Source organism: Oratosquilla oratoria, chromosome 33 (assembly GCF_046742065.1).
Source record: "Oratosquilla oratoria isolate Oo_2021 chromosome 33, ASM4674206v1, whole genome shotgun sequence".
Lineage (NCBI taxonomy): Eukaryota > Metazoa > Arthropoda > Malacostraca > Stomatopoda > Squillidae > Oratosquilla > Oratosquilla oratoria.
This window is the reverse complement of record NC_134809.1, coordinates 7,943,382-7,955,881: the sequence shown is the minus strand read 5'-3', so window position 1 is coordinate 7,955,881 and position 12,500 is coordinate 7,943,382. Positions and strand designations below refer to the sequence as shown.

Sequence of the window (12,500 nt, the reverse complement as noted above, 5' to 3'; positions counted from 1 at the left end):
AGTGCAGCTGGGAAAACAAGTTCTTCGATACTTTGCCAGATAATTGTTACTGGAAGGGTTTTAATATATATATATATATATATATATATATATATATATATATATATATATATATATATATATATATATATATATATATATATATATGAGAAAAATCGTCCATTAGAGATACTATTCTTGGTAAAAGAAGTGAAATACAATTTCGCTTGTTAATTTGTGACAAATTTCTGCGACATTTTTCTACGACCATTTTATCAGGTACAAGTCTGAACAAGAAAAATCACTGAAGAACTTCTCTTTTTAACTATACTTGCATACATACATGCAAACATGTACATGTATTTGTACATATACATATACATATGTACACATACACACACACACACACACACACACACACACACACACACACACACACACACACACACACACACACACACACACACACACACACACACACACACACACACACACACACACACACACACACACACACACACACACACACACACACACACACACACACACACACACACACACACACACACATATGTATATATATATATATATATATATATATATATATATATATATTACATATACACATATATATACATATATATATATATACATATATATATACATATATACACATATGTACATACATACACACACAGACACACACACACACACACACACACACACACACACACACACACACACACACACACACACACACACACACACACACACACATACACACACACACACACACACACACACACACACACACACACACACACACACACACACACACACACACACACACACACACACATATATATATATATATATATATATATATGTGTGTGTGTGTGTGTGTGTGTGTGTGTGTGTGTGTGTGTGTGTGTGTGTGTGTGTGTGTGAGTGTGTTTGTATGTGTATGTATTTGTGTACATGTGTGTTTGTCTGTTTATTAGACTGATTCAAAATATAATTTATAAAAAAGGGAAAGCATGACAAGCGCATACTGCCCCTTCTTTTATCAATCACATTCACATATGAAATCATATGAAGTTTGTTATTTGGAGGTCACTCCAAACTTCGCTTTTTATATACCCGTCATACGGCTTGTATTCGGCACGGGCATTTTATCTCGAAAATTCCTGTTCATTTCTGACGAAAGCCTCCTCCGAACATTGTGGCTTGTGCTTCTGGTGCATTCTCAAGATCTTCAGAAATCACCTTTTCTGTTTCTTGTCTTCTCTGAATATAATTTTCAATTGAAATAGCCCTTTCAGCTTAGGCATTAACAACCCGTCTCTTATCACAGACATCTTTGAACCGTTTGTAGATCGGGGCAACATTCCATTGTGGGAACGTCTTCTAGAAAAGCTTCCTAGCTATTATGAAGGAGGTCTCTGTAAATGCTTGTGTACATTGGTAGTCACAAGTTCACTGAAAAAGAGTCTTGTATTCAAGTCGCTTCAGAGGTCTTATTCTTTCAGGTAATTTCAGGTTCTGAATAATGTCATTCTTCTCTGAGACGGCGATCTGTTCGTCGAAATAGGACAAGGCCATCACCTCCTCTAAAACAGAGATGTTACTTACACGACATAAGACTGGTCTTGTCCAGGCTTCGCTCGAAGAAGCCACTCTGGAGATCAAGGTCATATATGAGTACATCTGTGAAACCAATGCTTCGTTCCAGTACCTTGCATAGATGTCAGTCATTGCGTATGCCATTACCCATCTCCAATCCTCTGGCCATTACCCTCACATCTACCTCCCGAACCACCCTATACATGTGCATATTGAACATCCATGGCGATACAATAAAACCCTGCATGCAGCCCCACCTTCACCTTAGACCACTTGGTCTCACCATTCCCAAACAAGACATAAGCTCTACTACTCATGTAAAAGATTTTGGCTATTATTAACAGATCTTCCCTTTTTCATGCGACTGCAGTACCTACCATAATACTTTCCTATATAACCCGTCATAAGGCTGTCTAAATCTATATAGAAATTATATATATATATATATATATATATATATCTTTGGCCCCCAAAATTATCACAGATTTGCCTTACCAAAAAATATCGACCCATGCATCCTTTACCTAAACCCACACTGTTCCTCACCAATTATTCCCTCTGTTGCTCACCTAATCCTCTCAATTAACACCCTCTAATATGTTTTCCCAACTACAGTCAGCAAACTAATGCCTCTAAAATTAATACATTCACATTTATCCTCTTTTCCTATGTAAAGCGCAACTATAAACACCCTCCTCTAGGCCTCCAGCACACTCCCCTCTCTTAGACATACATTAACTATCTTTACCAGCCAATCCAGTAGAATAATTTCTCTTTTTGTCAGACACTCCGTATGACACCCAAACCAACCCAGGAACCTTACCAGCTCATAATTCTAAATGCTGTTTTCCAGAGAAGTTCTAGTGTATCCATAGTAAATATTTTAAAGGGATGCACAAGTCCCTGTTTGACACATACGCTACATTGTTATCACTAGGTTCTCCGGTGTTAGCTGTACTGTTTTTCATTATGGATGATGTTGTTTTATTCGGCTTTTAAAAGCAAACCAAGTTTACTTTGTTTTTGAGTGCTAAAGTTCGAGATGGCCCCAACCCCTTACAACTGTTCATCGATGCAAGCAACGTAGTCATTGGAGTTGCTGTAGTGCAATCACCTTGTCGAGTACGGCATGTAAACGCGTATTTCAGTAAGAAACTGAATATATATAAACAAAATTACTCCACCATCGAAAAAGAATACTTAGAGTAAATAGAGACTATCAAGCATTTGTAACCACTTATTCGTCCTTTTATATAATTACATATTTAAACTGATCACAATCCACTGGTTTTCTTTCACAAACTGTTTTTTGTTCTAACGGTTGGCTGGCTATTTTATCCCGTTGAAAACCCGCCATTTGTGGCCACTAATATGATAATTTTGATCATCACTATCGCTTCAGATATACGAACACGACCTCAGATTGGAATTTGTCTCCAGAATGTTAGGTAAACTCTTTCTGCTATGGTAATGGAGGTCGTCATAACTTTTTAAGGGAACTGAATGATAATGTAACGTTTTATTTAGAATAAACCTAACATATATTCTCTATGTGAATATTGATATACTCTCTCATTCAATAGGAAAGATGAGCCTATTTTTGAGGCATGATAGTAGTATACAGCAAAGTATACATACCTAACACTGGAACTATATGCAAACCAAGCTATCACAAAAATTTAAAGACTTGGAAACCATGAGATTTCTGTCTAGTGGTTTAAAAAAATCCACAAAGTTAGACTTCCTCACACGACTGCACTGAACACTTTAAGATTTAAGCTTTTGATATCAAGAGTTAACCACAAGGGAATTATTGTAGGAAATAGATCTTATTGTAAAGTCAATGGCAACATTTAGAAAGTTTTGCAATGGGCAATATTCCTTGTTTGATACTTTGAACACTACTGTGTTGCATAAAAAGGGCCACACGTTGAATGGAATGACGTTCATCTATTGTTCACAAAAATGTGATTATCATTTTATATAAACAACCTCCAAGCGAGAATTTTGATTCAGTGGTGATGATCATAATGTGAATGCATACACAGAAAGTTAAAAGCTAATAATTCGAGAACATCTTGTCTTAAACGCTATACTGTAGTGCGGTTGTCCTTATTATTTGTCTATTTGGATATTACATCTCTTAGTGTGGCCTCCACAGTGAGTGGACCATTTTTTGTAACTTCAACTGCAAAACAAATCACGAGTCTCACAATCAACCATTCATTTGTTCTCCAAAGCACCAATGATTGTAGCGCTTATGAAACTCCCGACGAAGATTTTCGTGTCGTCACACTACATTAGACGCAAAATTAAATTTCGATGCACGAATTTCACTCGCTCATTTATTAACTCAAGTAGACAGTTTTGCCTTCTTGCGCATACATGTTGAGGTCACAAATGGATAGTTACATTACATTAGACGGAAAATCTAAATTTGGAGATAAGAACTTTACTTGTTTTTTGCCTTAAACTGAACGGATAATTTCGCTGCCTTGCACATATATATCTAGATAAAAGACCATCTATTTCCCTTTTGATGTAACAGAATAAATGATTCAATTTTGCCTCATCAACCCAAGAAATATATTGGCAACATGCGTATAACTAAATAAACGAAAAAAAATCTTAGTGTAGCCAGTAAAACAGAAAGTTGTAGTATTTAGGTCTGAATTACAACAGAGTAGGAAGACAGAAAGTATATGGAAAACATATGAAGAGTATGAAAAATGTATCAATTAGTCTAGTGTGCAGAAAACCCTGAGCACACTGGCATACCTTGTAGATTTTGTTCTGGCGATTTATTTTTATTGAGTGTCGCTTAGAGATCTAGAGAAAACTCCTTCAATTTGGGCTGTGTCTACCCTTCAGCTGAATGAAAGGAAGTGGTTTTGCTCAAAACAACATCTACAAAGCGGGCTATGTTGAAGAGGCTCAGAATGGTGGTTTAAGAAGTGCATGTGGTGGGTAGAGATCTATATTTCATAGCATCTATGGAAAAGATAGTTCTTGTTGGTGGGTCTCCCATGGCGTCAGTGGAGCTGTGATGATTCATGAAGGAAGCTAATCATCATTTCCGGCTCACGCCAGACCAGAGCCCTTCACTCGAGAAATGTTGTGTTCTGTGTGTTGCAAGCGCTTAACATTCTGTGAATATTTGTATGACTACATTTGTGGTGTTCAAGCTGAATAGGGAGTATTGTGAGAAGCTGATTTTACATTGAATGTACGAGTATATAGTCTTCAGAAAATTATTTACCAAATACGTATAGCGCTCGTAACAAATAAAGATTCTGGAATGTTTGGGCCTCTACAGAATACGTTAGATCTGTTGTAGAATATGTAATACTTCCGTTATGTGGGGAAAATCATGTAGAATATACGTGGAGTGCACTGAGCGTGTAGATACTGTGTATGCTGAATGTGGAAAGAATGGTGACTGTGGACAAATAATGTATATGAAACAGAGTGCTTGGAAGACATAGCATCAAAAGGCTTGACATGCGCTTAGGGTAGAGTGTGTGTGAGCTATACTCTATTCACTTTAACCTGATGTATAACCTTCGCCCCCCATTTTCCATCCCAGTACAAATGATTCGTTCACGGTAGGATTGGGGTGGATAGATTGGGGCCAACTACAGCCATCTTAATCATACCCTCCTCCAATCACAAATATTGTGAATGGAATCATTGGCGGGGCTTAGGAATACATGAGGTTTACTCCGATTTAAGTTCATTATACAGCACAAGAAGATGTGGGCGGAAGAAAGAAAATAATGGAAATAGGAATCGTTTAAATGCTTTCGAATATCCGAGGCAAGTTGTTTGCAGCCAGTACTTGATCTATAAGTGCGTTAATATCCATTTGTTAATACTAATGGCAAATTAGCAGAGTCCTTGGAAGAAGAAGAAGAAAAATTGGATAAAAATCTATATTTACCGCATAGTGCTCGAAATAATTTAGTCGTTTTTTCCAGCCAGAATAAGCTCTTGTGTACTACGTCTTCTTGAAAGATGAAACGTAGAGACAGAGAATTCAAAGTTGAGGCCTACAAGCCATCAGACTGATGTTTTAGTATACATTTTGTCTAGTCATCTACGTAGAGCGTCACAAGTAGAATAAACAGTAGAATATCTTCAGCAGAAAGAGTAGAAAAGCTTCCTGGCAGAGACAGCAGGAATAGCAATGTAGAGTCCTTTGCATCAGTAGCAGCAAGAAGGAAATCTTCTGCAGAGAGGAGAACAGGAGGAGAGTGAGCGGCAGCTGCAGCAGTTTTGATGAGAGCTAGAGGCTTAACGCTGTAGACAACCTTACCAGGAGCTTCGTATATGGCTTTGCACCTGCTGTTCAGGTGATGTGGGTCTTCCGGGGGGAAGCGGGTCAGAGCTCGACGCTTCCACAGAGGCACCCTGCCGGCGTAATCGACGCAGGCCAAGTGTCTGGGACCTGGTGTGCAGGGGGGCAGTCGAAGGCATGAGACATCACATGAGAACGAACTGATGGGAAACGGCTTCAGTAATAAGGAAGTCGTTATGAATTGAGCTCGTCTGAGAGAAGACTATTCCAGCTTGTTTTGAAGTTAGTACACATAATTTACCTGCGTTGCTGCGTTGTCATTTTCTGTAGCTGAGCAAAGAGCGTTATCATCACCATAATCAAGATGGATAGAAGAGATGCCACATAGCAATGCGGAATGCATATATATATATATATATATATATATATATATATATATATATATATATATATATATATATATATATATGTATATATATATATATATATCGCGCTTGTATCTGTTTTATACCTGTTCTCACATCAGTATAGTCAAAGTAATTCCTTCAGTCTTTTCGAGAATCAAGTCGGTCATTGTCTTTTAAGCAGTAGCTTCTGACGTATATCTGACTTTAATATCAGTGTTCTTAATCAAATATAATAAATGAGGGGAGTATAGAGCCATTATTATCTGGGGCATTGAGAAACAAATAAACAAACTGAGAAAAAGAATTAAGTCACGTTGGACAATGAAGCTTTTGAGTTGATGAAATTACGCGAGGAAGGGGGAGGGAAAAGATGACGTGACCGACCACGAGTGGCAAAGCCCTCTTAATAAAGGAATTTTGTTCGCGGATGGGGAGAGGGAGAGAAAGAAAAAAAAAAAAAAGAAGAGGAGAAAAGAAGAGAGGAAGAGGGAGAGGACGGGAGAAAGGAGCATGAGAGAATGCGAAAAAAAGTGTCCAAAGAAGACAGATAGAATGGTAAAAAATAGAAAGGGAGAAAGGAAAAAAAAAAAATAAAAAGACAGAGAGTATGGTAGAGAAGAACAGAAGGAGAAAAAGGGAGAATAAAAATATAAATAAAACAATAAAGATAAAACAAAGGACAAGAAAGAGAGAGAGGAGGAAAATAGATAATAAAAATAAATAGATAAAAAAAGATAAAGAGATGGAAGCATTATAAAGAAGGACAGAAGGAGAAAAAGGAGAATAAAGAGAAAACGAAAACAAAAGAGAAAAGAGAGGACAAAAAGGAGAGAGAGGAAGAGGAAAATAAACAATAAAAACAAATAGAGAAAGTAAGAGAAATTGAATGAAGAAAGAAAATAAAAAGAGAAAAGGCGTGAAAGAGAACGAAAGAAACGGAGAAAGAGATAAATATCTGTATAGAAAGAGAAAAGGTTAGATAGATATACAGATGAATAAATGGGTAGATAGATAGGTAAGTATATAAAGATATATATATATATTTTTTGCTGGTAACCACTAATGAAATCGGAAGAAAACAGTAATTCCCAAGCGCTTTCGTGTAATTCACATCTTCAGGGGAATTACACGAAAGCGCTTGGGAATTACTGTTTCTTCCGATTTCCTCAGTGGTATCAGCAAAAATTTTTTTGTGGATCACGTGTTGTCTATATATATATGTATATATATATATATATATATATATATATATATATATATATATATATATATATATATATATATATATAAAGAGATAGTAGTAGGTCCTAGTTATGCTTACCCATGCTGTACTTCTTTGACGGTTCAGCGGACTCGGACCTGAGGGAAAGATGACAGGAGATGTACTGTTGTAACATCTTAAATAAGAATGACAACAATTTCAGTTTTGTGAATGCCATTATCTGTCCAAGGTGAGTAAATGCCAAAAATGAAGTTTAAAGCAAGAGTTCGCAATAATTAATTGAAGGAAAGCACAAATTCTGATGGTCGATTTATTTCTTTGATTACTTATTTACATATCTATCTATTACTTGTTTTTTATTATCTATTTTTCTATCCATTTATTTATTCATATATTTATTTATTTGTTTATTCATTATTTTATTTATCTTTCTATTCATTTGTTTACTTGTCTATTTATTTACTCATTCATTTATTTATTTATTCATCTATCTATTCATCTATTCCTTTATTTGTATATTTATATATTCATTTGTAAAAAAACAAGACTCATGATGATAATGGTGGGAATTCTAAACAAACAACATTCTAAAGAAAGTGCAATAATAAAGTGGAATTTCATATTCAGTGCTATATTAAGAGCGAAGCAGAAGAAACAATTAAAAAGGAAGCACCTGGTGGGACATATATATATGTACATACATTCTTTTTCCCTTTTGCAAGGGGTGGCCGAATCAACGCATCCATCTACCCCACATCCAACCCACTCTCATCCAAGTTCCATTCTTTGTCTTATTACCTCGTTGAGGCAAGGCGTCGCTGCCCCCGCCACACTGCTCGGGCAGAAGGCAATGCAGCAAGAAAGATCGCTTCCGCAGCAGGGATGGACAGCCTAAGTTGGTTTACTCCCATCGCTTCACTTACATGGCGACCGCCCCTCACCCAATGGAGTAGTGGACAGGGCAGACAAGAAGAACATCCCCTCAGGCCGCGCAGTCTCCATATACATTTGCAACCACTCACCTGTTCACTCTTACATATTGAACTCTCTCTTCCTTACTGAACAGACAATCTTCTTGCACCCACTGCCCTTTTCATTCCATCTAACCACTTCGTGTACGATTTCCCCTTGTGGTTCACTCCCTCCAATCCAACTTTCCAATCTTTTTTGCTGGTCTTTCTTCATTTATTCTTTACATATTCACAAAACATCTCAACACTCTTTAAGCCTCTATCTATCAGCTCTCTTTCCAGCCACGCTGTCTGTCTCATCTACTTATTTCTCTTTCTATCCATTCTCGTTACACCTACCATACTACATAGTCCACCTCAAATATGCTCACATTCTTCCTTTATGCCTTCTTGAAAGCTCACGTCTTTCTTTATACAATGTAAAAGAAACAATCAGCCACAGATACCCATTTCTCTTAATATTGATAATTTCCAAAAGACATGTACGTCCTCCATCCTCGCACCGTTTAAACTCACCTCCACTCCATATATACTCGTATTATCACTCCTTATACATCTCATTAATGTACTTTTGCCCATATCTACTTTTAGCTCTCCCCTCTCATACACTCCCAAATTCTGTCCTTAATTCCTTCAGTCTATCTGACTCACCTATAAGCCTGCCCAGTGTCAGCCGCAAACAACAACTGGCTCACTTCTCACTTCCCTCTACTCTTCAACTCCTTGCCTAGCACCACGCGTTTGCATCCCTCATCACTCCAACCATTTACATGTTGAAGAAACGCGGTGATATAACATAACCCTAGCAAAGCCCCACTTTCACCTCAAATCACTCACTCTTTCTACTTCTGACTCTCACACAAACTCTCCTACTCATATGAATTTTTCCACCATCTTCAAAAAGTTTCCCCCATCCAATACTTTTGCAACACACCCCATAGATAGATAGATAGATAGATAGATAGATAGATAGATAGATAGATATATAGATAGATAGATAGATAGATAGATAGATAGATATGTAGATATGTAGATGGAGAAGAGAGAGAGAGAGAGAGAGAGAGAGAGAGAGAGAGAGAGAGAGAGAGAGAGAGAGAGAGAGAGAGAGAGAGAGAGAGAGAGAGAGAGAGAGAGAGTTTCAGAGATAGGGGCCATGACTCACCTCTTGCTGCGCCCTGGTATGACGATTTCTGGGACGGGTCCAGTGGGGTCCAGAGAGTAGGCGAGGGATTTGAGCCGGATTCTCATCTTGTCCACATGGTCCTGGAGCATCTGCGCGTCGGACAGAGAGGGGTATCGCACGCTCAGACGGTGCAGGCGCTTGTTGTCCTCGGCGGCCCCCAGAGCATGGGGATCGCTCGAAGGAGGAAGAGCCCGTTGGCCCCCGCGGCCCCCGCCAGCGGCCTCCTTGGACTGGGCGCCCTTGGGGGCGCGAGGGAGTCGGAGCTCTTCCAACTGCGCTACTTCGCCTCCGGTCATCGCCGCCGACTGTGGGTTCACGGGGTTAGTACGGGTTAGTCCGATGCAGCTTGCAACTAACACACTCTCGGCGTCGGCGTTGTTACCGTGGGGTTCTTAGCACGCACAGATGTTACAGGCGGCTTCCTAATGTGCGGTTTTAGGGCGGTGGTGCCCCGACCGCTGCGAAAACGCCACATGTGGTTTCGGACGACCTGCAGAACTCATGTGACAGGACGGGCATTCCACATCTCTGCTTTTAAACTAGACTCTACTGGGCACTGTCATGTTTGGTAAGGACCCACCATAGTCTGCCAAGGTTTTAGGAGATCCCTTAGTTTCCTACTTTATGTTTCAGAAAATTTGTGAGTCCTACTGTATCCCATTCACTCTTGGTAGATCCTAATAGCCCCTGAGAATTCCTATCATTATATTCTTATTGTATCTGGCTGGATTCTAATAATTCCGGGTAAATTTCTCTTAATAGCCTCGCCGGGATCATAGCAGGTCCCATTAAGCCAGACAGTGACTCAGTTACTAATAAATGGCACTGGAGTCTGCTAGGCCTAGTAAAGTCCTGCCGTGCCGGTTCCTCCGAAACCAATGTGGGCCGCATCTCACTCTACCGCAGTCGGGGTGAGCCGCTTCAAACTACACTGGCCAACTAAGCTGCGAAATCACTAGGTGCCGCTAGCATAAAGTGGCAACAATCACAGTCAGTTCGTTTTCACGTGATTAATCTAAACCAACCCAAGCTTGCACGGGTGTTATTTGAACCCGAGGAAATTGTCCGCGTGTTCGCCCGAAAGAGGAACACCCAGTATCTCCCCTGACGGGGCAGTGGACGGGGTTCCTCTTCCAAGTTCGTGGGCACGCGGTAAGACACTCCAAGGAAGGTAGTAGAGAGACCAGGTGACGTTAGAATGATCAGTAGAGTTTAGATGATCCATAGGATATTTAATAGAAACGAGGAGGTTATGATAAAAAGTCCCAAAAGAGTGAACATTATTAAGGAATACTAGATATCTATATAGAAGTAGTTACAAGAGCATTTACATCTAAGATTAGAATTTTTGTTAGACATTCTTCTGGCATTAAAATAAGGCCAAGGTGATGTGATGACCTTCATTTGGGACATGCAACACGTCGAGCTTGACAAGTCCCGCTTTAATTAAAGGAGAGAATCCTAGAAAGCGAAATAATGTCTAAGGGTCTTGGGAACCAGAATGGATTAATCGCATGGGGCAAAGAGGAACTAGAAAGTGTGTTCCGAGGACTTGACACATTAAAAAGCCAACACTGCGACCAACAAATCCGTATTTCGGAGTCTCCAAGAACTAAGCACAACAAGACTGCTCTGAAGGGCTGAATATTATCTTCTAAAACTGATAAATGTTTCTCGAGATACGATGTTAGTCTACTCACAGATATCAGAGGGCACCGGGCTAAGGCCCGTTTCCTCCCCTTCCGACCACTACGAGGTCGGTTTTGGATAACCATAGACTCGAGGTTCCATTCATACATCCTATAAGATGTGCTATCTATTAAATGTACAAAGAACTACGCGTCTACAGGTGCCCGAAGCCCGAATCTTAAAGCCCGAAGTCCAACGCCCTTAAGAATTGGTCTTATGGTGACAACAAGAAGGAACAAACTTTATACAACAATGAAGCCCGAGAAACCACTCTACTTCATGCTGAGTCCTCGCAGGCAACACAGAACGTGACACTACTTTTCCTAATGATTGACTCCTCATGGAGCTTTAGTGAACTATACGACATCACAACTCCTGCCAGGCTGCTTCACATGTCACCTTGGAAGACTAAAGAGCACTGACAACACACATACATGAACACATAACTGGGATGAAAGATCTCCGCTGGAGCCCAAGCAGACAATCCGCTTACTCATTGACTCTGATGCTATTATCCAATAATGGTCTCCAGTAATATCACATTTCTTTACACCTTTTAAAATATAATGATATGATCATAGATAAATAATAGAACGTGTCTTAGCGCAAGGGTATGACGTAGTATATAAAGAGCTACGTTACTTACAATCCAAAGAACAAAAATGTTAGTTAGCTCCTTAGATGATGGAATCTGGTTCTTTTTTAAATAATACAATTTCAGATAGGATCACGGTAGACAGAGTTTCAAAGCTCTTTAAGAATATTAATAATATTTCTAATATTTTTTGGTACAAAGCTACTAAGTAGATTCATTATTGTGTTACTGGGTAGGAAACCATCGGGCAAAAATTACAAAGCTAACAAGCCTGATACGTTACACAAACCACCAAGAGAATTTGTCTATATTCATTATCTCATCTGGAGGCTAAATGGAAAATATAGATTTGATAAAAAAATAGATAAAAACTAGAAAACTTAACCGTTACGTCCTACAGCCTTCATGGAGCCGTGAGCAGAAGACTTCGCGGGCCCAGTTGACCAAATTTAGAGCTCCCCTTCTGTTCGAAAACTAAAATTGTGGCAAAATTCAAGTCATTATTACTATCAGCTCATAAGGACGCATAGAATG

General features: G+C 39.1%; 1 protein-coding gene across 22 annotated transcripts in view; it reads right to left on the bottom strand.

Annotated features, from left to right (window-relative positions):
* Positions 1 to 12,500, bottom strand: part of LOC143017740 (uncharacterized) — a 125,968-nt gene that overhangs the window by 31,838 nt on the left and 81,630 nt on the right. For 16 of the 22 annotated variants that reach the window (XM_076172556.1, XM_076172563.1, XM_076172549.1 and 13 more), the window contains 3 exons: positions 9,662 to 9,987; positions 7,628 to 7,665; positions 5,918 to 6,049 (listed from right to left, as the gene is read on the bottom strand). In XM_076172556.1, coding sequence (XP_076028671.1) covers positions 5,918 to 6,049; positions 7,628 to 7,665; positions 9,662 to 9,987 — 496 coding nt within the window. The remainder of the gene's footprint in view (positions 1 to 5,917; positions 6,050 to 7,627; positions 7,666 to 9,661; positions 9,988 to 12,500) is intronic. The other 6 variants (XM_076172559.1, XM_076172560.1, XM_076172569.1 and 3 more) reach the window with 2 other exon arrangements.